General features: G+C 38.5%; 1 protein-coding gene and 1 long non-coding RNA gene across 4 annotated transcripts in view; one reads left to right on the top strand and one right to left on the bottom strand.

Annotated features, from left to right (window-relative positions):
• The window catches only part of Trim9 (E3 ubiquitin-protein ligase Trim9), a 117,571-nt gene extending 91,369 nt beyond the window's left edge, over positions 1-26,202 (bottom strand). For 2 of the 3 annotated variants that reach the window (XM_064695286.1, XM_064695287.1), the window contains exon 1: positions 24,921-26,202. In XM_064695286.1, coding sequence (XP_064551356.1) covers positions 24,921-25,838 — 918 coding nt within the window. In that variant the 5' untranslated portion in view covers positions 25,839-26,202. The remainder of the gene's footprint in view (positions 1-24,920) is intronic. The other variant, XM_064695288.1, reaches the window with a different exon arrangement.
• On the top strand, positions 457-2,935 carry LOC135437414 (uncharacterized). Its single transcript, XR_010437678.1, has 3 exons — positions 457-647; positions 1,747-1,900; positions 2,469-2,935. It is a non-coding gene; the product is annotated as an uncharacterized LOC135437414 (long non-coding RNA).
• Positions 26,203-27,610: the final 1,408 nt, after the last annotated feature.

The following is a 27,610-nucleotide window of genomic DNA, read 5'->3' as shown; positions in this document are numbered from 1 at the left end:
AGTGGCAAAGTTCAGAAATAGGCAGCCGTACCTTTCCTTGAGACTGGCTTTACAGCCAGCTGCTATTAGAGCAGCCATAGCTAAAAAAAAAAATGAGCGCAAATCTCAGTTAATCAAAGTCAACAGGAAAATCATTTGAAATGTAAATGTCAAAGTGCATAATAAATATTCTAGGGTATAAGGCTTATTTTAACCTAATGGAACAAATTGTGCGAAAATATATTTAAAATTATTTAGAAAAGTGGGTAAAGTAATTTTCTAACGTTGAAAAAATATAAGAAATATTACGACATTTTCATTTGGTACAGGTAAATAATTTGGAGAAAATGTCAAAACCAAGGATTTATTTAAAATAACTTTAAAAGTGTAAGGTATAAATATCAACATTTTTTTAGGCATTCACTAAAAATTTTTCTATATTAAAAACGATACTATACATATTGTGAATTGCGAAACATAGACATTTAGCCTTTAAATTCAAATCCTTTCTTAACTCTTTACTACCATTATATATTATATATCTGCCCGTCAGTTATTCTACCATGCATTCAAAATTTAACAGCAATTCTAAAGACCCGCACTTTATGGAAATCAAAAGTTGGCTAATGAAAATGTTCCATGTTTCAAGTAAAAACTGAAAATCTAATGTGGGTAATTATTGGCAGACTCCTATATAAAAGGGTTGTCACAGATTTATGCACGATATGGGTTGTGTTCTCCCATAGAGGGAAAGTCGAAGGGGAGGGAAAGCAAGCCCCAGTCTTGAAGCCACACAGCATAGAATTTCAATTAAAAATTAGCACTTGGTCGTTAATATAAAATATTGCTAATTAGATTGCTAGACGAGAGGAACAGTAGCGTTAACTGCCGCCTGCCGCCGACTCTATAGCATTGATTTTAACACGGTCATGAATATTAAATTACCATTTCACACATACACACACACACAGATACACATCTACACACACACTTGCACAAACGTAAAAGAGATATAGACCGAGTGTGGCGTCTTTTGCGCTCTCTGTGTAGTATTTACTCTGGTCGAGGCAAAAGTTTGTCTGCCATAAATTAAAATCCAAACGCCCAGGCAACACGCCCACAGACCATGCCACACCGACAAATGGCCCACCCACAAAAGACCCCCCAGCCTATCTCTTTCTCACCATCCCCACTTCAAGCCGCCTGCCACTCAGAATGTTGACGGTAATTAACTTTTAGGCATTTCCTATGCATATTTATAGGGAGTAAAGTTGGGGCGGGCGGGCGTTTGGCGTTTGTTGCTTGCATAATATTAACATTTACAGCAAAGGGAGGTACGGGGGGGCCGGTTGCTGGTGGCACAGAGCTATGCTGCAACGCGTTTCCGCACAAATGATGCGTACAAGGCCGAGAACGACAACAATTTTTTTTCGATTTTTTAAATTTTTTTTTACGCTTTATGCTATTTGTGGGCGTGGCACTTTCGCACATCTTCAACATTTCTGCTGCCTACTTAAAATTTCATTTTGCCAGCTGCCTTTGTCGTATATAAATAATGAATTAATCGTCAGTTTAGCTGCGCAATTTTTTTTTTTTTTTTTTTTGAAGGGTTTTCACAAGAGATTTTCAATTGTGCATTGAACTGAAAAATGCTCTGCCGATTTTTTTTATATAATACAAATTCATTCACCTATAAATTATTAATGATATATTAAAAGGTCGTTTTTGTCTGTTATATATAAGTATCTATATATATTTTCTTTAAAGGAATTTTCTATTCATTTGTTGACGGGCTGTCAAAAACAGTTGAAGCTGTAATCAATAAGTTTTGACAGTTGATGGCAAGGCAATTAGATGGAGGTTCTTTCAAGGAACAGGGACTAGTCTATAAACCAATGGCATTTAATGGATAAGCGGCAAGGTGATTTTTAATGTGTTAAGATAAAGTTATATTATATATTAGCGAGTATTACCCGGAAGTGCCTGTGGCAAGTTTTTTGATAAGCTATTTTAGATATACATTTTTTACACTCGAAATCCTCTTCTATTTGAAAATATGTTAAAAGTTCATCAAATAAAAAACCAAATGTTGAAATCAACGGCTTCGCCCATTTTAATCTTGTGGTGAGAATGGCGCTTCAATTTTTCAATCTATATTTCAAAATTTATTTATTAAATTATTGAATGTTTCTTCCTGCTGATATATATTCCTATATTACTATTACTATTTCCTTAATATCAGTAATATTCTTAGTAATATTTTAATATTTTCTAATTGATTTCACAATATTACTTTCGTTATAAGCAATATTTTGCCCATTTTATCTGCTCAGAGTGATCGCAATCTTAACTCAATTATTTTTGCGTATCGTTTGTTGCTAGCACACAAATCGAATTTGCCCAGTAGGCAAATATGCATATGCCATCCCATCAATTACCTTGGGTACACCTAACCCTGGCCCTAACGAACGCTTCACTTTAACTTTCAGTTTTAATTGGAAAAATGGCAGCAACAAGAAAAACAACAAGCAAAAGAAAGCAACAACAGGAGCAACAATATTGGCATTAAACTACACTTAAAACTCAATCAACTGCGTCTAACAATATTAAAACCGGCTCCATAGAGAGAAAGGGGAATAGATGATGGAAGTGAGCGAGTGAGAGAGAAAATGAGAGAGAGGGAAGCTGAGGAATGGCAAAAATAACGCATACGCCATGTGATGCAGCGACTGCGTTGAAATAAAGAATGCAATCAATTTGTCAACTTCTCTTTGGCTGCATGCCCTGTAACCATACAACAAAACGGGCGTATAGACTAACAGACAGGCGTTTGCTACAGACTTATTAAAAATATTTCAAAATCATATTAATATATGTATACGAACCCTTTGCCTGTGTGAAAAGCAGCAGCTGGCTTACGTTAAATAACTATTAAAGAACAGGGTATTTTTCTGTCGAGTGAAGCACTATTAATTGTTGTTGTTACATCAGTTACTTTCCTGCCTGTCTGTCTGTCTGTCTATCTGTCCGTCTGTGAGTCTAGCCCCATGTCCGCCGCGTTGTCATCACACACGTATGCCGGCAATTTATGTTGTCGTCTCCGTCTCGGCTGGTTTTTTGTGCCGCACGACGAGGACAACAACGACTTGCAGCAGTCTAGTAAATAAATTTAAAAGCGCTACAAATGGGCGACAGTGGGCGTGGCTGGCTGGCTGGCCGCCTGCTGCTTGCCTGCCTCAAGCAATTTGCCGTGTCGAGGTGACTGGGCAACATTTTGCATGCGTTGTGTTCCCGTTGATGATGACATTCAAATTTACTGTGACACTAGTAAATTCAATTAAAATGCTGTGCACTGCTTGAAATGCAAACACACACACAATAAAAGAGACACACACACACACACACACGAACATAGAGAGACACACGCACAGGCGCTTTGCCCACTAGGCGTATGCGTAACCACATTATTTTTTGGCCTAGAATTTTGAGCTGCAGTCGCCCAGGCACTTGCAGCTGTTGGCACTTAAGTGCAGTGCAGTCTAATGACTGTGCGGCCACACACACCACACACCACACACACCCACACCCACAGCCAACAAGAGGTCGCATGTGAACTGGTTTTACTTGAGCCGCAAAAATTAAATCCTTAATCACATAACGCAGACGCTCAAGTGAGACAAAACAGGCAAAAGGATATGCGACGGCTGCCAGTGCTGCTGCTTCCGTGTGGTCCCAAAGGCAGTAAAAAAAAAAAAAAAAAACAGACGTGTTGTTGTTGAGCTTATGATATTATTGCACTTGTCACACGCACGCAGATACAGGCAGAGAGAAAGGGAGATGCAATGCCATAAAGTATGCAAAGTTTTATGGCAGCGCAAATGAAAACAGCAAACAGCAAGAATTGCCAGAAGGGGTTGTGTTTGTAGAAGGATTGAGCTTAGAGCAGAAGGGTAAAGGTATGTGCATATGCAGGTCCTTACAAAGGCATGCCAATGCAGCTCAACTCTGCTTAATGTGCTCTCTCCTTCTGCCTGGCTCTGTGCGAAAATATGTCAGCTGCGGCTTACGTGGCGTATGCGTAATATTTGTGTGTGACCTGCCTTCAGCTCAAATCAAATTTGCACATGCATTGAAATGTTAGAGACCAAGTGCTATGGCATGTGGAAGACACAACAAGCAACCCTTAACGAATGCATCCAAGTCCTGGCTGGCTGGCTGACTGGCTGTTTGTCCTGTCATCGTTATTGCTTTTGGGAATATGGATGGCACGCGCCGCACCTCCATTTGCCCATTTCCATTTGCATTTGCAAGTCTCAAACTCAGCATTCGCTCTCTGTTTTATACATTTTAATTTGAAAGAGCGACTACTCGACTCCTTGACTAGGGGTTGCTCAACAGCCTCCAAGCACGACCGCAGCTTGACTGACTGCCTGCCTGGCGAGCCCGACGAGCCTGACGTTTGTTTTCATGTGGCGCACATCTATTTTTTATAAGCAGACGCAATTGTTTCGAAAATGAAAGGTTAAATGTTAAATATGACTTCGAAAACAATGCCAGCGTACAGCCCTCTGCCTCCCTTCTTTGGACACACTGTCTACCCATTTCGTTGTTGGGCTGAAAGGGTTTGTCGCTTGTATCAACAACCAGGAAATGTTGTCATTGAGCGCCTCGTCCTGGTGCTGGCCCTGGCCCTGGCCCTTGGAGAGATCAACCATTGGAAACATTGTCAGTGAACTTTCGGTGTGTGTGCGTATGTCTGTGTGTGCCCGTGTGTGTATGCAAAAGAGTTTTGGGAATAGATGGCAACTTTTTGGCATCGATTTGAAATTGAGAGAGTGTGTGGCAGCAAAGTTGACTAAATGAGAATTGAAACTGAGTGCTAAGGATAAGAATGTGGCTGGCATTTGTAATATGTAAATGGTATGTACATACGTGCGGAGAACTTCAGATCGAACGGGGATTACTTAAGTACAGACAATAAAACTAACTGCAGAGAAAAGCTTTAGAAAAGTATGAAGAAACACTTTTTGTTCTTAGTATAGAAATATATTTACATCTATTTTTTATGATGTACGCTGAGTACTTCTTTCCGAACTTTTCTTGATTCCCGCCTAAGCCAAAGACTTTTGTCTTATTCGTGAATACTACTACTAAAAACCTTTTTATAAGCCAAAAAAAACTTATTTAGCGCCTAAAATAGTATAGATAATGAACACTTGGCCAACATTTATTTTTGTGGTCTATTTGAAAACTCTCGGCGAGGAACTTCCTGGACTATTTTCCAGCATTTTGCTGACTCGCTGTGCGCGCAACTTTTGCTTGGCCAAACAAATTGCAACTGAACAATTGTGGCTTAAACTTTCGAGAGAAAATGCAAATGAATGCGAATAACTAACATGATCATGATTTAAGTACCGCTTAGATTGTGCAGGGGATGGGGCGTATCTAACACCAGCCGCGTGGCATTCAATTCAATTAAAAACTGCTGACGCAGCGTTCGACAGGATGCGCAAAACAAAAGATAAAGTCCTCCAAAGTGTGTGTGTGTGTGTGGGGGGGGGGGGGGGGATTGTGGAGGGAAACGAATTGGAGTGTTGCTGATGTGGCAGCCATTAGAAGCAGAAGTGGAAACTTGGCCTTAAGGATCTGTGGGCTCTGCGTAATTACAATAAAACTAGGCAGAAGCTACTAGGGAATGGAAGAGAGGGAAGGAGCGAGAGAGAGAGAGAGAGAGGGCCATAACAGCAAATTACATAAATGACATGCTGATTAGGACGAACAAATATCCTGTTACTATCTAAGTCCTTGCCTTGATTATGCAATTTTAATTAAAGACACAAAACAAAGGCAATTCTCAGGGCCACATAAAAAAAAGGGAGAAAAGAAAAGAATTGTCAACACACGCTGAGCATCAATGTTGATGTTTATGATTTCTTTTTTCGTCCTTTGTGGCCCTGGGCACTTTTAATTCAATTACGCTTTGTGTTATCAGACATGGCCGGCAAAAGGACGGCGCTAGAAATTAATGAGCGCTAAATTAGTGAAGATTATGCCATTAGGGGTTGCTACCCCTACCTCTACCCCTACCCTTCTCTCCACCATCCCTCTCTCTACCCGCTCTCTCTGTCTCTCTCCTCTCGCTCACTTGTCTTGCCTTGTTCACAGCCTAGTCGCCTGCTCATCAACTCTCGGCATTGTCTTGCTGATTTTTATTGTTTACTTGACCTAGTTTCGTCTCCGACTGCCTATTTGACAGGCACCCCTAATGTCCTACCCCTAGCAAACATTCGACTTGCCTCAGCCTGTGTGTCTGTCTGTCTTTCGCTTCCATTCTTTTTGCCACACACACAAAAATGCGCTCATAAGTTTGGCAAAGCACTTTGTGGCTTGCCCTCGCAATGGCCAGCAATCGAAATTTATATGAAAAATAGCCTCAGCTATGGGAATGCTGGAAAAGTAATGCAGGTAAATGACAGCAGCACAGGATGAAAGATCCTTTGGCCCTCGATGTTGCGCAACTATTTTAATATGCATTTCTGAGCACTGCCAACAGCCAATTGAAATTTATGACTCACATGCGCTCAAATAAATTTTGCCATTTTTCGTCTGGGAATTTGTTTACGGGCAAAGGTCAAATATGTTCCACATGCATAAAATGTTTATTAAAGAAATTTACAAGCTAACTTGTTTACAGCTTAAAGCACCAGTTTATCGAAAATATTTATATACTTAATCTATGGTTGAAATATTGACTAGCCATATACAATACTTTAAAACAATTTATCACACTTTTATTTTACTTGCAAGCAAGTTAAGTAGGCTGTTGGCTTAGCTATTAAATATTAACTATGCCAAAGACATTTAAATGTGCTTTAGATATGCAAAGTTGTAAGCACAAAGTCAATTTCTATTAGAAATAAAAGTTAAATTGCCAAATGCATTTCCTTTTTGAAAATTAATATTATGTATATTTAAAGGCATGTACGAAGCAAATGCCCGGAGTTGCGCCTAAATGAATAATTAAAATGAATTGTGTTTGTAACCTGTTTTGGCACTATTTCAACTTATGCAACAAAAAAATCATATTCTTATTATAATTCATAAAAATATTCTGTTCCAATAATCAAATGAAAACAAAAATTTAATAATAATAGTTAACAGCCAAAAATAAAAGGTTTCACTCAAGTTTCAGCATTTTAAATGGATTCAATCAGCCTAACTTCTACATAAATCGATGACATCTTTTAGTTCTTCTGTAGCTGGAATGGCAAAATTCTCGCACTTGCTCGTGGGTCAGTTTATGGCCCAAAGATAAGCAATAAGTAGCTAGGCGATTACAAAGAGAAAAAAAAACGAAATAATTTAATAAAGAAAATGTCCCCCAGAAGTCAGCGACCCAGTGACCTTTTTCTTCTCATTGTGTGGCTGTTGGAAAATGGACAGCATAAATAAAAAATGGTACTACATTTTGGCACATTACACAGAATAAACGACGAAAGCGAAAAGGAAAGAAAAAACAAAGTTAACTGCAGAAGGGGCAGTTGGCTGACAGCATAGTCCAATATCCTGGACTAGTCCTAAGCGCCTGACCAGACTCTGATAAAAACTGTGAAAAGCTGTCAAAATGCTCGGGCTATTTTCGAGGAGAGGGCGAGATATGGCGAGGGTGGGAAAGTGTTCAACTGCCGCTGGTAATCAATTCTGGCCGAGAACGTACAAAGCCAAGCATTTTTCAAGCCAAAAAGTGGCTGGAAGGCAGCGGCAGCAGCAGCTTAATTAGTTGCCACGTACGGGGCATAACTCAAAAAGGGTGGACTATTAATCTAAATTATTTCGTTAGCCAAGCAAACAAATTAAAAATAAATGTTGACCCAAAGCAGGCTAAAAAGTCAACAACTTAAAAAAAAAGCAAATTGTTTGACTCTTAAAGGTCGAGGGTTCGACAGGTGTCGCAAAAGGCTCAACAGCCCCGGACAAAAGTCAACCTGAATCAACGGCTTCATTAAGTACAGACCCTGACATGGCCAAAAATGGATTCCGGCCTGCCTCCACACATAAAAAAAAAAATGAAAACGAGATGCCGCACAGATGAAATGATATAAATTCATATCTCGAGAGCGAAGGGCACGTCACAATATTTATCAACAATGCCCTGCGGGCGTTTATTGATTAAAAAATTTTCACAAGTCGCCGTCTGGGGAAGATTCAGACTTGATGAGCGAGTGTGTGAGAGTGAGAGAGAGCGTTAAAACTGGGCTCATACACTTGTTGACAACACCAATGTCCGGGGGCAACAATTTCAGTTAAGAGGTCGCCATTTTGTGGCCGAGGAACTTTTTTATGTGAAAATGTGATTTTAAGCTGCTTTCGTTGCGTTCAGAATTTACTTAATAAACATTACAAAGTTATTCATTATTTGGCGGCTTAAACATTGTTTGCGCGTGTGCTGAAAATTTGATTATGATACACTTTCAGCGCTTTGATTTGCATTTTCGCAAACAAATAAACCGAAATGCCGCAGGCGTAAAGGACTTACGTGCCAACAATCAAAGTAAAGGAAGTGCAGAACGATTTACATACCTGAAACAAGAAGAGAAAAAGAGAGGAAATAAGTTGATGAAATTAATTAAATTTAATTATAACTGCTTTAAATTGTGTGTTAATCAAGCACCTATAACAATATTGAATACATATATAAAATCAAACAAGTTGTGAAATAAACTTTATGTCAATTCAATAAATATTAAATATTAATTTTTATATATAAAAAATACTACTACTATTTCTGAAATATTGCGTTGGGTTCGGATTACATTATCATGTGGATGCCATGACTAAATAATTAAAACTCAACAAAAACCATTGTTTTTCATTGACAAATATTGAAAACACGTTGCATCAATTAGTAGTAAACTTAAGAATATATACTCAATATATTTTCTATATTGAACCAAAACCAGCATTATATTGAAAATTTTATTCGTCTGGTAATTGAACAGACTGCATCATTGTTTAACTTAATAAATACAAATATCTATATATTCAGCTTAACCACACAATCATATAAATATGTTAAGTAGTGCATAAAATAATTGTCAATCTATAGTATATACAAAAAAAATCAACTTTATATAAAGAAATGAACCTCAACTAACTTCTATGCAGAAAAAGAAAAACCATTTTGAACGAACTACCTTCTGCTGCTTTAACATGGTATCTCAAGCTGAAAAGATTTATGAATTTGCTTGCAAATGTAAGCATACCTCTACATACTTTCAGAGTGTAACCAATAGCACCTAATCCCGCTGAAAGCCCTGCCATGGATGTCACCCAATAGCTATTATCGTATCGCTCGCAATCAGGAGACCCTTTCAGCTACTTCAAAATGCGCAGCCATATCAGAGGGCGCAATTACATGCAGCACGTAGCACATAAAATATAAAAATGCAGCTCAACGATGTTTTGTTTTCTTCTCAGTCCTAAGCACTGATTGACGAACTGAGTGGTTGACTGACTGACTGGGCGACTGACTGACAGATGTTTATCAGCAACGAGCATTTTATTGCATTTCAACAGAAATCACACTATTAGATTGATAAAGCGTCAACGAACATGCCACACTTGCAGCGCGTTTCAGTTGAGTTCAATTCGTTTGGGTGAGTTAAGGGATCGACCCCGTCAATATGCGAGATTCATGTAATGTGACATGCACAACAGACCATAAGAAGCTATAACAAACGACTGCGAGTCCGATAAGAATCACGTAGAAATCTACTTAAATTTAAGCTAACTTGAATTCCTGAGGCACGTTCAATGATGCGCGCTCTCAAATTAATTGATATCAGTAATTATTTCAATCAATAACAACGATAATTAATTCAAAACACGTCACAGCTAAAGGGTTATTTTTTTCGATCAAGGTCTGAGATTTTAAGCAGCTCTCGGGGCTGTCCATCAAGGTGTCAATCGATATGTGTCGCCGACAAGAGACAGGTGATAGGACACAACACCCACTCGCACAGCCACGCCCACAATTGGCCGTCCTTAAAGGCTGACTAAAACAACAGCAGCTTGTAGTGTTATTTGTCGCTCAGCCACAACAACAAGGACCACTACAACTAAGTGACAACTTCATGAACTATTCAAAGTGCCTGCTGCCCCTTGCCGGCCTGCACAGGTGCACAGCGAGCAGGTCCTGGCATTGTCACTACTCCTTCTTCTTCCACATCCTGTTCATGCTCCTGGCATGTGCTGTGGTCAGCGCTTGAAGTGCTACGGCTACGGTTACGACTACGGCTTTGGCTTTGGCTTTGGTTAGCTGCGCTCCTGTTTTAGCCTCGGGCGTTGCTTTTGCGGCTTGTCAGTTGTCGGCGTTTTGTTGACAGTGCCCGGACATCGGGTTGACCAGCAGACCTAGCCGAGCTGGGTTCGGTTTTTGGGGCTCTCTAGTTTACGTTGAAAGCAATGCGTTAATAATTGAATGGCCTCCAATACCGAATGCAATAACAATTTGATTTATTCAGAGATAATTTAAGACAGTGACAACAATTTGATGGTCTGATTAGACGCTTGCTGCGCTGGGGTACAGTCTGTGTGCAACAGCTTATGCGCAGCTATAATATACCTAATTGCCGGTAATAGTATATTTTAGGAGTATGAAACTTTAATTTGGCATTTAATCAAGATACGACATTTCCATTTAATATACTTAGATAGGGAGCACGAATAGTTAACATAAATTACACAGCTTATTGTGAGATCTTTAAAGCAAATGAAAGGTACGAAAGGTGCCACGAATTACTATTATAAATTGGATATTAAAAGCTGCAAAGCAATTTTTATTAATTTTCCAGACAACTTAAATATAGCACATTTTCCCCACTTTTAGTCCATCAATTGATATTGTTAATACGAAAACTAAAGAAAATGTTGTGTAAGTATTTTTGTAAACCCATTGAAAATAGGTTAAAAGGGTAAAATGTTTTTTGTGCAACTGTATGTAACAGGCAGAAGGAAGGAAGCATCTCCAACCCCAAGAAGTATATATATTCTTGATCAGCATCAATAGTAGATCAATAGTCAATTTACCAATGTCCGTCTGTCTGTCTGTCCGTCTACCCGTCCGTATGTAAGATCAAGTAGCTTTCATTTAACGGAGAGAAGGAGATTAAAGCCCAAATTTTGTATTCATTTTGTTAACTCTTAAACGCATTTTCTGACAAACTCTGGCAAGTTTTTAACAGCCGAAAATAGGCTGAATCCAATTTTTAAATTCTTTTTCAAACAGAGTATAAAGAGACATTTTTGCTGCAACAACTGTATTCAAAACTGTAAAATAAAGCGGCAGGCAGTGCATTGACGTATTTTAAATTCAATTAGAGAACTGAACGCGATTGCCGCATTATAAACGCATTCAGACATAAAGTCTGGCTGTCGGGCATAAAATCAAAAAACATTAACAAATTTACAACTGATTTAACAATAAAATTGCACAGCTCCGGTATTGCAAATTAGTGGAAATAATTTTCGAAATAATTTACACGAATGGGAATCAAATTGTTTTTAATTATGCGTATAAATAAAGTGCTGAAAATCAACATTGCCCAAGAATATACAAATATATATCTATAGATGTTTATATATATATATATAAATGTATACAAATTTCTTCTTTTTTTTTGGTTCGTGCTGGGCGTCAAAAACATTTATCGGAAGTTTTTAATTTACATGAATATGCAAATTTTTGGACTAAATGAACTGAACGGAACAAAGCACATGAAAAACCCGCACATGGTAAATAATCAAGTGAAACTTTAATGAAAATTCAATGGAAATTTGTGCAATGAAAAATTGTTAATGAAATTTACGCGCACTTATCGGCGACTACTTTAAATGCGTTTAATGACTTTTAGCATTTAATTTAAGGGCAAGCCCGAGCGCGCGTTAATCATGAGGGTGGCCAGGGGGCGGCAGATTTTGATGACTGTTAAACGTTTGACGCGCGCGGCGCCCTCAATGACTTTCATGTGCGTGCCGGACAATAAAAGCCCTTCGCTTTTTTTTTGTTTCCTTTTTTTGGTTCATTTTTTAATTAGCCACCACATAAAAAGTCACCCCACACTGCGGTTGCAATGAGCCGGGTGTAGGCCAGCAGCCAGCATGTCACATGTGGCGTCAACAACGTGGCACGAGGCAACAACAGCAACAGCTGCCAACGTTGTCGCAGTTGTAAGGTGTCTTTCGACTACAACATGCCCACAATTTTAAATATATCTGCTCTCGTTTCTTTTGTTTTTGTTTTGTATATATTTATGTAGCATGTGTGTAGCCCATATCAGCACAGGGGAGCGGCGGGTTTTTTAATGTCCTGCACAGCGCCAACTGTCAACGGGCTCGTTGACGTTTTAAATTTCTTTGCTGGCCACGCGAGACACTGTGCCAGAAATGTCTATCGTTGGACGATGGCCTTAAAAGCGCATTGGTCAGGTGTGAATGGTTTATAACAGGGCAGAGATTTACAACGATTAGAGTCTTGTTGTGGTTCATGGCTGCACATGGGCCGTAATCTGTGTGTCTCTCTTTGAACTAGTTTAATTGGAATAGTGTATATAAATAAATCAAGTCAAGAAGGTCGCTAACTTTTGATATACACCGCCGCGCTTTTTTGCAAGTCAAATGTTATCAGGCAGCAATTACACAACCACACACAACTTTTTCTTATCACTAAGTTTGCTTGTGTCTGTTCCTTGTCTGCGCTGTCTGTTGATTGTCTGTTGTTTCTGTTAGCTCGAGGCTTTTCTGATTTCTTATGCTGGCTGCCAATTGTTGATTGATTTGCTATAGATTGAACAAAATGCTCATTTGCTAGCTTAAATGTCTTTAAATGCAATTACAATGCTTTTTGTGCATTGCTATTTGACGGCAATTACAAAATTAGTGTGCTTTTTTCCACTAGGTGGCAAGCTAAACATGATTGTATTAGGTTTTCAAAATTAATCAATAATTAATTAATAGATTAATGGCTACTTTTTGAATGGAATTACTATTAATTTGAACCACCAATAATGCAATTGTATGTATAGTTTTAAAATATATAATAATAAATAGTTTATATATCTCAATTTCTTACTTCCGCTCTGCTCAAATACCCACGCACTATCATGTACATAGATTAAGTTCCTTAGATATCAAATTAAATAATTTTAAAAATCTCACAAAATGGTATGGCCTTTTACTTTAAATTATTATTACTAAAATAATCGCAAGTCTCAAAATAATTCTACTTTCAGTGAAACCTTTTAAAATACTACGCAAAAATCTGACACATGTTTAGGCGATAAGCCAGCTTTTCTGTGGTATCTGCCTAGTCGAGCACTCTGGTACATGGCACATGTTTCTAAGTACTTAGCTCAATTTTATTTATCATTTGGCATGTGTTTATGACATTCTCATTAATTGTGCAAACAGTTTGAAACTAACAATAATTTTCTACATCGCGCCAATAAACAACAAAGTGGCAACATATTGCAAACTCGACCTGCTCCATAAATAAAGTTGAAAAAAAAAAGTATTAAAAAAAGCAACAAACGCTTAAACCAAATGCGGCTGCATTTAATTTATGCAAATGCCGCGTGAGCTGCACTAAATGCTTTTAAATGCATGCAAATAAAATAAAAGAAAAATATTCGTAAATAAATAAATGCAAGCAAATTGCAAAGCGTTTAGCACACATGCCAGAGTTTATTTTATATTTTTTTTCATTTATTTATTGCTTATTTAAATGTCAAATAAATAAATAATGCCGCCATCGCGCAAAGTGTTGGCATTGCGGTCTTTGTGCCATGCATTCTATTTAGTTAGGAATTTGAATAGGCATCTGACACGATATTTTATGCAAAATATATATTTAATTTTACGGTATTTTGTTGTAAATCCCTCGTTAAAATAAAAAAGACGAAAACAAACTACCGGCATTTGCATAAAATGTTAGAATTAAATTTTAATTCTGTGATTTGTCAGACAAGGAAAAATGTGAGTGGAAAAAATAGATGTATTAAAAATTAAATATGTAAATTGCCTAAATAATGATACTGAGAAAAAATTTCTTTTTAATGGCATGCAAATTTTTAAGTATTAAATAAATAAATTATAATTATTCAAAATGTGTCCAATCAATTAATACAAATGAATTAATTTATGAGCATTGTCTAATCAGTGAATATATTTATTTAAAACATAACATAACTAAACGTTAGTAAAACTATTTAATTGTAATATTTAAACAATTTATAGTGCATGACCTAAGTAAATAATAAAATATTTTATGTTTCTAAAATGGAACTAAACCATATAAACATAAAAACAAAGTCCTAAAAAAAGGTTCAATAAAAATCGTTAAGCGCACTTATTGAAAGCAGAATTAAACATATTATAAATTCACATTAAGAGCAAGAGCTAAGTTAAACAATTTGAAAGCCCGTAAATTTCAATTGATGACAATAAAATAACGAACTAAATAAACCAACAAAAACTGTGAGCATTATTTCACATAGATTTGCTCGTAGCTGGCTTTCAGAAAGTACACAAGAAATGCATTTTCCATTTGACAAGCCCCCGCTCGTTCCCTCCCTCAACCTCTCTGGCACACAACAGCAGACACAATGCAATCGAAAAAGAAAAACAATAAAAACTGTTTTAAAAATTTCACACGAACAATACACAGCCACAAACTACAAATAGCAATAAAATTTTAATAACTTTCGTTGGGTTCACTGGGCTGGGTCAAATGCAGAGCCCTCATCGCATGAGCTGGAGCAAAATGGTCGTAAAATTTTCAACAGAAATCAAAACAAAACCAAAAAAAATTATAAACTAAAACGCCAGACAGCAAACAAAACTGGGCAATCAATGAATATGGTCAGCAGCGGGCAGTTGGGCAACGAAAACTAATTAAATTATATCAATGATAGGGGCTGCAGGGTCGTCCGGCTGTCCGGCTGCCCGGCCCAGACAATTAAAACTTGCAGTGCATTGAAAACCCCAGAAAACAATTGTCAAACAAAAACGCAACTCTGCCAACTTTTCAAATGAACAGCAAACGAAACTATTTTCGGCGCAATTTTCCTTGCCTATTTTTTTGGGGAGCTGCTGCTGACCGCGGGACGCGCGGGGCGCTTCAACAAAAGTAATTATGGCACAAAACATTTATAATTTTCCTTACTTACGGGTGCAAAAAACCTTGACAATTGCCTTGAAACATGCAAAACGCGCATAAATTATAGCAACAACAACTGCGAAAAGGAAAAGCGAGAAAAGCGCAAAAGGCATTTTCCAGTTCTTAGCCGACAAAATATAATTTTGAACTTAGGCGCACAAAAAAGTAATTCCTAGATAAGCATGCGAAAAATGACGAAAAAATAAAGAATAATAAAACAACACTTGGGCACGCCCACAGCGCCCACTCGCAGCTGATTTGACATTTATGGCGGAAATAATTAGAAGCCTTTCCCAACAGGCGTGAAAGTGAAGTTTGAAACGATAATGGAAATTACAGAGCGGCAAACGAAACGAGTGAAAACAAAATAAAATTACAGATACGAAAACAAGAAGCGTTCAAATGAATTCAGATTGTGAAAAGCTGCGGAATGTGCTTATTGTAGGGTAAAGATAATGGTATCTCCTGGAAACAAAGCAGCAGCAAAGGTTTCTTGGGCACAAATACGGTTTAAATTTACATACATGTTTTCATATACAAATATATATTCTGAAAATTCAGTTGAAAGAAAACTCCTTAACTCACTAAAATCAACTATAAATAAAATATTGAAGTACTCCATAGTTCTTATAAACAAGCCTAGCGATTTTCATACATATATATTTTTAGCCATATAGTTTATCGAAAATAAATTTTACTCGCTGGATTAGTTAAACTAAACTAATCGCATCAAGTGAGAGAGACGTATTTTTGTTACACATCATTTTCTTCCAGATTTTTTAAAAAGTCTGATCTAATTAATCCCTAAAGCCATCTTAAAGCCTTAAAAGATTCGCCCGCTTATTTACAGCTCGAATGGAATTTCTTTTAGCCATATTTCTTTTTCATGTTACCATAATTTCCCATTTAACTTTTCGCCGCATCTAAGTCTAATTCTAATGTATTTGCGCATTTATTACTTGATAGCTCGGCACCTGGCCTAAAGGACTTCCGCCTTTGCAGTTAGACTTCCTGCATTTTAGGCCAACACTTGGCTAATTACGGCCCAATTACGGTATGTATTCACTTTTATGTGTGGCGGCAGGTCCCAATATAATTACGCAGAAAAATGAATTACATAATTAATAAACAAATTCAGCGCAGCGCTAATTAACTGCCTAGAAACAGGCGGAGGGGGTGGTGGGGGACCGGGCGAAGCGGAGTTGGGAATTAAAGTACCAAAAGCCCAAAGTCAATGCCCAAAATGAAAGGCGCTTCAAAACACACCCACAAGCACAGGCGCACACCCACGTATATCCTCACTTAAATACACACACACACATAAACACGCACACCACGAGAGGATAACGCATGTAAGCAAATGGCAAATGGAAGAAGGCAAAAAGCATATCGACTTAATTGCTGACAGCAGAGCATTAGGCTGGCCTTTGCGGGGAGTGGGAAATAAGGGAATGGTGGAAAGAGACAGCGAGAGTAGAGGAAAAGAGGAAGAGCTAGAATTTGAGCTAAAGTTATGAGCGTGTAGGTATGTGTGTGTGTGTGGTAGTGTGGTAGTGTGTGCTCCGCTCTTTGCATAAGCGTTACTTAAATTAGAAAGTGCTCTACTAGCAAATACCCTGTACTTTAATTAACATTAATTTATTTCTGCTATAGGTTCTATAAAGCAAAGAGAGAATAATTCCTAAAAAATAAAATAAATTTTTAAAGAACTCGACAAGTTTATACCCTGAAAGAGGTTTTTAGAATTTTTAAGTTTTTGGTAGGCCTAAAAAATGAAAGAGGATAAGAATTACATTTATTTAAAAGTGCCCAATCAGAGATACCCTGCACTTGAATCCACAATAATCAGTGCTAAGCTGCACTAGTAGATAATAAAATATTACCTTTTAGCAAGGCAGAACACGCAAAAAAATTATATAGAAATACACATCGAGTATTTTTATACTTATATAATAGAGTTTATCTGAGCTTATCAGATTAATCCAATATAATTTAAAAATGTCTTAAAGATAATTAATCTTACGAACTTGCTTTAATATTTAGAATGAACAGAGATAAACTAATGATATATTAAAAAATTTCATTTTGTTATATTGATAAGCCTCTCTTTAACATTAAGCTAAAAAAAATCTGATATTTTTCGTATATTTAGTTCACAATTTAAGACGAGTTCAATACACTCTCTCTTAGTCACCCTTTCATAGGATACAAAAAAAAATTATATATATAAAAAACTGTGCAATAAAATGAAAATTAAACAAAAAGCAGCCAACGAAAATTGCGTCACAATGAAAATCCCTTTTAAATAGCGGCACAAAGAGCAAAAACAACACACGCTGCCCTGAAGCATATACAAGGATATGCTCAAGGGCCTGAAGGTACGGCACAAAGAGAGTGGGTATGTGTGTGTGTGTGGGGGTGTGTATGTGTGTGCTTGAGCTGTGCTTAATTCAAATAAAATTGCTCGCTTTTTGCCATTTGTTTGCCGACTTTAGCTGTGTGGAAATTATTTTGTCACGAGAAATTTCAACATTTGCTTGTTCACAAATAATAAACTAAGGACCCAACCCCCAAACAACCTGGCAAAGTGCTCACGAAAAAGCCGCGCTATAATTTACCTGCCTTTGGCATTGTTTGCTGCCGCTTGAAGCGCTTTTCCCAGGTGCATAATTTTCGGGCAATTTTTCCTCAACGCAGAACTTTCATTTGGCCCGCTTTGAATGGGCGTCAACTGGGCCCTGGAACTGTTCCACGTATAATTCTCTTATTTTTTGTCAAAGTGCAAACGGAAAACTTGTACAAAAGCAGCTAAGTGGCAGTTTATGCTGCCAAAAATATATCCAGACATATGCATTATCTACTTGGCGTCACGTGTGAATGTGTGTGTGTGTGTGCTTAGCGACAGTCTCTAATGTACTCCCAGGAGGAGCTGACCAGTCGGCAGGCCCTTTGGAGCATTTCACTGCAGCATTCCCCAGGGCCTCGTGTTTGTCCAGTGCCCGGCACAGTGTGCTGTGGCCCGACAGTGATGCATACTCGTAAACATTTTAATTGGCACGCATTCGTCGTATTGTCGGAGATGTGACCAGATAAGGTAATGGTAATTGATTAGACTATTACATAAGGTCCGAGCGAGCGCGCAGTAATGTCAACTATTAGGAGAGCACACTTTTTTTAACAGCAACAGTAACCGTAAAGTTAGCAATAACAGTCACAGTAATAGTGAAAGTAAGCCGTTACTGTAAAAATGACAAAAGCAGTTAAATAAACAGCCGCAACAAGCTTAAACGGGAACAGTCACTATAGAAGTAACATTTTAACAGTAACATTAACAGCAACAACTGCAACAGTAACAGTAACAGTTGCTTCAACAGTAAAAGTAACAGTAACAGCAATAACTGTAACAGAAACTTAACCTATTGCATATTTGGATAAAAACTGGTTTACTGCCTTGTTGCATCCATTTGTATAGAATACAATTTTTCTATACCAAAAGATTATTTGTCTCTTTAAAAACAATTCTTGACTTTTATTTTAAACTAATAAATTTGAAGCTAGTGTTAATCAATTACATAAAAATTGTATATAATAAACAAAAGTTTTCTTTTATATATTTTAAATAAAGAAGGGAATTTACGAAATCAAAAAATATCAAAACTAAAGAGTCCTAGTTGTATATACATACAAGAGCTCCCAAATTCATAACATGACTAAATATTTATGTTAGAAAATGCCAACGTAAAGCAATCCTAGGGGCTGGTGGGGGTTAAAACAAATGCGACCATGTTAACTGGAACAAATGCAACCATGTTAACTGGAACAAATCGACGGACAGAAGAGGCATGCAAGGGGGTTGGGACACTGGGACACTGAAGGAAGAGACTATTATGGGACAGCTGCGCGGAGCTGGTGCTGGTGGTGGTTAATAACACAAAACATGTTGCGAAATGTTTGAGAAATGTTCGAGAACTGAAAATTGCACTCCTGATGGCGTCATAAATTCAGCACAGAAATGGGAACAGTCGGCGACAGGAGCTGGGAGGTAGATAACAAGGATGCCAAGGATAACAAGTACACGTACAGCGCATAATAAACTCAAAATTAATGATTTGTTCGCTAGAAATGGGTAACAAGTGGGAAAGTACGCGATGACAGGCGAAAGAGCGCAAACAATATTTGGAGAATATGGAACTGAGAACTACAATCAAATTGTTACCTGTAGCAGGTAGCTATCAGCATGTCTAACCCAGCCCCGCGGGCTTAGGTGTGAAAAATGGCACAGCGACAACGAGAAAGAAAAAAACTGTGCAAAAACGAAGTGTAGAAAGGTAAAATATTAGAGAGCAGCAGACGGCGGAGAGAGAGAGAGAGAGAGAGAGAGAGAGAGAGTCGGCTAATGAGTCTTGGCCTGGCTCTGATTCAGCTCGTGCCCGCGCACCCGCGCGCAACGCTTATCTTATCAGCACACATTGTGTGCGGGCCGGGCCTAAAAGTTGATTGAGGCATGCGTTGTTCGATCGCCTGTGTGTCATCAGTGCACTAGGGGCAGGGGCAGGGGCAGGGGCAAGCATAGGGGGTAGGTGCTGGGGCAGCAGCAGCAGCAACACCTTGACAAAAGGATGGCCCATGTGCAGCTGCCTTTTTCTTTCCTCCTTTTTTGACTCAGCTGCCTTTGCCACAGATTTTATGTTGATATTTTGGCCATTGTTTTGCACGAAATTCGACTTCAGCTGAGGGAGGAAAGATAATAAACATCTCTGGCGGACATCAGCTGCTCGGGATGCAACTGACTCAGCCAGAAATGCGAGCGGAAATGCCTGGGTTATTCATCTTTTCATCGAGATATTTGAGCTATCAATGTAAGCCATATGTAATATTTAGCATTATCAATGCATCATCAATGAATGTTTTAGTTTTCTGCACTATCAGAATGTTATCATATCAGTTTACTGGCATTCTATGACGTTTTTCAAAGTGGAATGAGATAGTCAACTATTTGTAGATAATGTATAACAACTATGAATGCAGTTGCCAAGAGAAACTAGTAGAGATTTTCTCACAAATTGAATATTACAGAATCTTATTATACAATACGCACAATGAATGCAAATTTGCCAATCGCAAATAATTTGTCGTCACTTTTATACCATTTTTCTCATATGTCATAGAAATATTGTAATAAACTATAATAATAGCAAATAGCATATATAATTTTATTTGTAAAAATAGCTCAATAAAACAGTGTGCATTTTATGTTATTAGTTTTAAAGAAATCTAAAAAATACTTATATTAAAAAACTAGCGGGTATTACCCGGCCTTGCCCGTGGCAAGTTAAATGCTACAAATTTTGGATATACCTTTTCACCCAGTTTTCACCCGTGGAAAATTTAATTATTTATAATAATGAATAAATATAAATAATTTAATACCAGTACCATCTTGAGCTCCTTTCCTTCATTAAACCTTTGACCCGCCTCTTCCGTCCAAGAACTAAGGATATCGCAAAAAGCGCATCAAATAAATTTTAGCAAAGATCTCAGTCAGTCAGTCAATTAGTCAGTCAGTCGGTCTTTAGGTCCGTCAATCAGTCATTCACTCAATCACTCAGTCATTCAGGACAAACAGTATACATATATAGAGATATTAAAATTGGTTGCATTTCTCGCAGTAAGCTTTGATATTTCATTCCACCCGCAGTTGGGCTTGATATTTGATATTTTCAAGCAAATTAATGTTCAATATTCTTTAAAGCGTCAAAGTCTCCAAAATTTTCACAAAATACATACAGTATAAGAGGAATTCGGTTTGAAATGGAATTGAAACCGGTGGACATTATATTGGATACTCTGCAGGGTTTCGGGCGTCCAGTGAACGAGCGGGAGCTGGTCTGTGCGATATCGCATTATAGGGGCTTGCAGTTCGATGCGATGATGCATCAGGAGACTGAGCTGAGGGAGAATTTCCGGGAGCTGTGCAAATTTGGCTATATACAGCAGACCAAGCCGGGCTGGTACACACTGTTGCCGCTGCCCAAGAACTACGATCTGCTGGAGCCATACAACTGGAACAATATGGCCTATTCCAATCTGGACTTCTTGGACAGCACGGAGTCAGGGAAAGAGCTGCACAAGAGCACATCCGAGAGCGAAATATGTGATGCCTCCTATGAGACATTATGGGATTATATATCTTTTTTAAAAATTCACGAATCTTGCGATAAACGCAAATCTACGTCGCGCAAGGCAAGAAGGGTAAGAAACTTAAACAAAAAGAAGCCAGTACCAAAGTCAAAAATGGGCAGACCCTCGGCAGGCAAGATCAAGGCCAGGGCGCGAATGAATCTCAAGCTCAAAATCAAAAACATGTCCAAGTCAAGGTTAAGTCTGCTGCGCAAAAAACTAACAGCCAAAATGCGTGCCAAGCGCGCAAAATAATATATAAACACATGTGTAGATATATATTTTGGGAGAAATTCATGTTCGAATTATTATTCGTTTACACGTGTTGGCAAAAGGCAAAAGCAATTCGGTAAAGCAAATAAACGCAAACGAGCACATCCTGGCCAACAACAAACCGAGCTTTTCCTTTACTGCTTCCTTGTGGATACCCTTGTCGAGGGGATACTACGAATATGACATGGAAGATAAACAGGGCAAAGTACTTTCGAGGCCATGAGGAATCAGTATTGTTGATCAGCCTTTGGAAACCAATATGGTCAATGCTTGGGATAGGATGGGGATATATGTCAGAGCATATAAGATATAAGATTATATAATATAAGATAAGTCTAGCATTAGGATATATTAGATGGCAGAGAATATAAAATAAGATATAAGATTAGATAAAAGATGTAAGTCTTAATTTAAGTTTTGGATTAAAAACGTTTTTTCTGTGAAAAAAACGAAGCTTAGCATTTTGTAGCTTTAGCTCCATTTTCGCTGCCATAGAATAAATCCTTTAAAAGCTGAGTTTTTATACAAATTTTTCTGAAGATTTTAAAAATATTTAAGCCAAAATCGACAATTGATAAGATTTATGCTATATACATATAAGTATTTATACACAGTATATAATTAAAATTTTTCCTATCCCATTTCTGTATTTTTATAAAAAACTTTGGCTAGTTTGTCGCGACTCTAGGGTCGGTATTTTTATGCTTTAATAAGAACAAAATGCTTCTCTTCACTTTATATTATTTCGATATCTTAACCAGAGCCCCTTATAATAGAATCTCTTCTCTTCATAACATCCTATTTCTATATCTTAAACAATACTTTTTTTATTAGAGCACAATAAATCTCATTTTTCTTCCCAAACAAAGCCCCATTTTTGCAAGCGTATCAAATATTCGACTCTACATTTTCATAATTTTTCCAACTTTGTCTGGTACCGAAAATTTATGGTCCTTTGTTTGTCCGTCTATGCGCCTCGCATATTTTTCATGCAAAATTTGTTTTTGCCCCCGAAGCATTTCTCAACTTACCAACCAAAGCGCCCACACCTCATAACCGGCTACGACTGCCCCCTGCCACGCCCACCCCACCCCAGGACATTTGGTGTGTTCTTGGACTCATTTGTTCTAGGGGTTTGCCAAGTGTCGCAATCTAAGAACTTTGGCACGCTAATTTAGCGATAAGTTTCTTGAGTTGGGTTGCAAACAAAACTCTCGCTTTAAGGTTTAGCTCAAGCGCACCTGGAATTTAATTTTGATTATATTTCCTGTTGTTTCTATGCTCGCGACTGCAGTAGGTGCACAATTACTGAAATTCCTCAGGTGCCTCAGACGAATCAGTGAAATGTCAACGGCAAACAATTTTAATATGTCGCCAGTTTCAAGTGTCGCGTTCTATTGCGATAGACGAGCAGCCAAAACAGGACGACTGGACGACAGGACGACGGAACGACAGGTCGACTGTGAAAAGGACAAGCCAAGTGCGAAAAGTGACAAATTGCAGCAGCCGAGCACAAAAGAGAAAGAAACGACGAGTCAGGTCAAGAGGGTAGCGGCAGAGACAAGGGAGAAGAGAGAAGCGACAAGAGAACAGGTAGCACGGACTATGAATAGCAAAATGCAGCTATAGAAATGAAAGCGAAAAATGGTTAAATAATTCACAGCTACTTGGCCACAGTGAAAGCTGCCTATAAAAAACAACATGTTGACAATACGAAATGGAGCACGAGAAGCAGCAGATCCCGTCTATAGAGAATTTTGAATGCAACAAATGGAACTGCGAAAATACACTTTTGCTTTTTAAACAGAAAACTTGTGAGTTCTTAAAAGAAAGTTTAACCATTTTTTTTGGGCTCTCTCAAGCTAATTATTTTTGTTTACTATTTTTCTCGACTCAAAACATATAAATATAGATATAAACATTCTTGCCTAGTAAAAATTAATAAATAAAATATAAATTTAGTAAATTATTGAATTATTAATTGAGTCTCTCAATCGAATAGAATTACCATAATAATTTATATCCATATTAATCATGATTAGAGAGGTTTTTCATTATTTGATTCGTTAGTTTTTGGACTATTAATTTTCAATTCGCACATTTTTAGAATAATTAGAAATCCCTTTACAGTACATTTTTTATTTGTTAATTTTAGGCAATAACTCTTAACTTCGGTCGCTTTAAAACTTTGGTAAGTTAGAAACTCTATTTGTTATCAAAAGAAGCCTCATACCAATTATGAGGTTGAAATAAATTATAGATATAAATGTTTATAACAAAGGACACGCAAATGGCGCGTAAGGCAAACGAAGACTTAAAACCCCTTTTAAAATTAAATTAAAACAAAAATTAATAAAAATTGCAAAACACCCCAAACAGAAGTACTCAAATACAGAAGTTCCTCGCAAAAAGCACGCTTAGGTTTCTAACAATATTTCAGTTCCAAAATTTAACCCAATTTAGCCACAAAAGAGTATCGATTAAATAAAATAAACTGAGGCCAATTTAATGAGCTCTAATAAATTCTAGTATTCTCCGAATTCCTTACAAGAAATATAACCCAAAGTAAAAGTTGTCATTCAAATTCCAATTCTTATTATTGGACAACTCTTCTTTGACGAACTTTAAATTTCCGACTGACCACTGTCTTTAATTTTGAGATTATTTTATTTTCTTCTTTTTATCGTCAATATTAAAATGTCTATTTATCCAAAGTTCAGTTTACATAGTTCAGATAACTGCAAAAATATTTATGGGTTGGTATGAAAATTATTGAGACCTCAAATGACGGAGGCGGAATACAAAACGAGTTGCACAGTTATGTGAAGCGATTGAGGGTCGGATTTTATATATCTATGGATCTATGATAGAATATGAGAAATTATAAAGACGGGTTTTTCCATAGATCTATAATAGAATATAAGAAATTCTATATTCTGAAGATGTTTATAGATCCAATGATGAAGTATTGGAAAAAAATCTTCTAACGAACACCCCTAGTATAAGAACACCCCTATTATACGGACATCCTTCTTGGGCGGACACTTTTTCCAACTGTTATGAATCAAGGCATACCCAGTCCCCCCTCTTTTAGGCGGACACTTCTCTTGAGCGAACAACAACTACCCGACGATCGCCGTTTGTCCAAGAGAGTTTTCACTGTATCCAAAATGTCTAGGTATTATCTTACATAAATTAATTAATCGTTTCACTTGAAGAGAACAATTCTGATAAGATAACCTTGCCATGGCTGGGATTCAGGCGAGTCACCTACCTTTTGTGCCTTGCATGTGACATTGATGGACTGGACCTCGTGCGCCTGATGTCGCTGCTCCCCGATGCACTGGCCGCAGGCGGGCATCTTGCAGTTGAGACAGTACTGGGAGAGGGTCTCCTCGTGTTCGCCGCACACGGATTCGCGCTGCTGGGCGGCGCCGCGTGGCTTCACCAGCGTGTGCTTGGCGAGGGGGCCGCGTGCCGGGTGGCACAGCTCCCGGCACTGATCGCAATAGCGTATCTCGCACTGCTCGCAGATCAGCGAGGCGACCTTCGGGTCGGTTTCGCACATTTGGCAGCGCAGCGCCTCGCGGGCGCAGAAGCGATCGACAATGGCCTCCATGGCGCGATAGGTGGGCAAATTGCGCACGCCGCCGTCGTCGAAGAACACCAGCTTCCTGCACAGCGGACAGGTGAGGCAGTAGGCAGCGCCGGGTGGCGCCACAACGCTGCCCTGCAGCAGGCCCTGCAGCTGCCCGGTGCCGGCATACGAAACCGGCCGAGATGTGTTCGAGCAGCAGACGACGCCCGAGTCGGCCTCACTGAAGATGCTCACCTTGTCGGACTGGTCCTGGTCCGAGGTGACACTCTCGCTGCCCGTCGCCGAGCTGGCGGTGCTTGCCGCCGAGCTGTGCGAGCTGTGCCGTGTGCCCGGCCCCGGCCCGGCTGCTCCGTTGCCGCCAACCGATCCAACCGCTTGCCCATTGCCCGGCGCATGTAGTCCAGCTGTGGCAACGCCAGACCCATTGGCAACGCCTGCTCCATTGGCCGCCGCAGCGGCAGTGAGCGGCGCGCCCGGCGTGTAGGGCGTCTGTATGTCCAGGGCGCAGCCCAGGCACAGGGCGTGGAAACAGGGCAGCAGCACGGGATTCGCATACAGCTGCTTGCAGGTGGGACAACGCAGTTCGTCCTCCATGGTGCTGTGTTTATTTATTTTTTGTTTTCTGTGGGTTTTTGTGTGTTTTTTGCTCTTGGCGTTGACTCCGATTGGAATTGGCCTAGGCTAACGGTTAACTGCTGTTTGATGCGATTCGTTTATAAATTTAATTGTTGTTCACTCATTTTGCCAAATAAAATTAACTTTTGCTTTATTAACCGTTATTATTCTTTACACTTTACACTGATTTGTTGTTATTGTTGCTGCTGTTTCAACAATTTACGCTTTTTCTGCACGTTTTCTTCGCAATTTAATTCTCGCACACAATTCGCAACGGTAAATTTCACAAAACTCGCGCGTTTTTTCCTACAACACGTTTGTTAAACCGCTCTGCACGCCCGCTTGCCGTTAAACTTCGTCAAAGACTAAACTGTTAGGCTGCTGTTAAATGTTAAAGCATGCAATTCCGCCGCATGCCATACAGCTGCTGTTAGTTAGCATGCGTTCGAACGCTGCTTGCAGCCGCAACGTTTGACGAAACTTAACGAAACGACTGCAGCGCAACAACAGCGTTAGCATTTTACAGTACTAAATCGGTTTAATTCAAAATCTCTTATCAGTGCAAGGGAAATATGTAGTTGAGTGTTGATAAGGATAAAACACAATTTTTTTTATTTTATATTGTAGACAACAGCTGTTATTTATGTATTTATACCATATAAAGGGCATATTTTATATTGGAAAAATAAAATAAAATAAAAATAAATATATATATTGATATCAAAAATAAGTTTTTTGGATGAACGTTTTAAGATTATCACAACTTGTGAAAAATATTAAATTACCTTTGCATTCAACACCTTTTTAAAATACTGTAATTACACAGAGCAATTAAAATTTTTTTTGTTATTTATTTATTTATTTAAAAATATCAAAAATATGTCAATGTTTACGTATAAAGAAAAGTACCTACATTCACATTCCTTCAATTCTTATCCTTATCTTAATAACAACACATTATTAAAAACAGAATAAAAACTCCTGCACAAGCATGCTGTTAAGTTAACATGCTCATGTTGTTCGATCTTACCGCCTAACATGTTCGTGTTCGAGCATGTTGTGTGCTGCAACCAAATTGTTGCTGCACACGCCAATGTGTTTACATTTTTGTTGCTGTTGATGTCATTGCTGTTGTTGTAAACAGTGAAAAATAAGAAATTTCGTTGAAATTTGAAATGTGATCGCACAACAGCGAAATGTTAACGCTGCATTTGTAGGCCACAGTCGACACTTGTTTTGTGGGCTAAACTGCCCAATTACCAATGATAGATAACGTCCAGCGTATTTATCACACTCAAAATGAGCAACGCGACCTGATAACAAACAACAACACAAAAAACCAAAGTCAATCAACAGTCGATATCGATAGAAATACAAATAAACATATGTACACTGCAGGTATGCAGCACAGGTAAACTACAGGTTAACTGATAAGCGGCCGCTTGCAAAGACCCTTTCCATATGGCAACACGCCGCCTAGCCCAGCCCCGGCTAAGGTGTCGGAAAGTCGTGTATTGTGGCAACAACAATAACAACAACAACAACACACACACGATTGGACCAAGCGCTGCATTTGTTTGCCATCATCGCCGGCAAGTTTATTTAGACATCAAATCAGGCATTGAACGCCGGCGAATGGCCAATGGCCCGCTGGAACTTGGTATCGGTAACCGAATGCCGAATAGCCAGAGCCAGAGCCAGAGCCAAAGCCAAATCCACAGACAAACAAAACGCAATCCAAGGCGACCTGC

The sequence above is a fragment of the Drosophila montana genome, unplaced genomic scaffold (assembly GCF_035044405.1).
Source record: "Drosophila montana isolate Dmon_TW-CO22-7 unplaced genomic scaffold, ASM3504440v1 contig_3734_1, whole genome shotgun sequence".
Taxonomy (NCBI): domain Eukaryota; kingdom Metazoa; phylum Arthropoda; class Insecta; order Diptera; family Drosophilidae; genus Drosophila; species Drosophila montana.
Note: the sequence above shows the minus strand (reverse complement) of the source record. Positions and strands in the feature narration are given on the sequence as shown.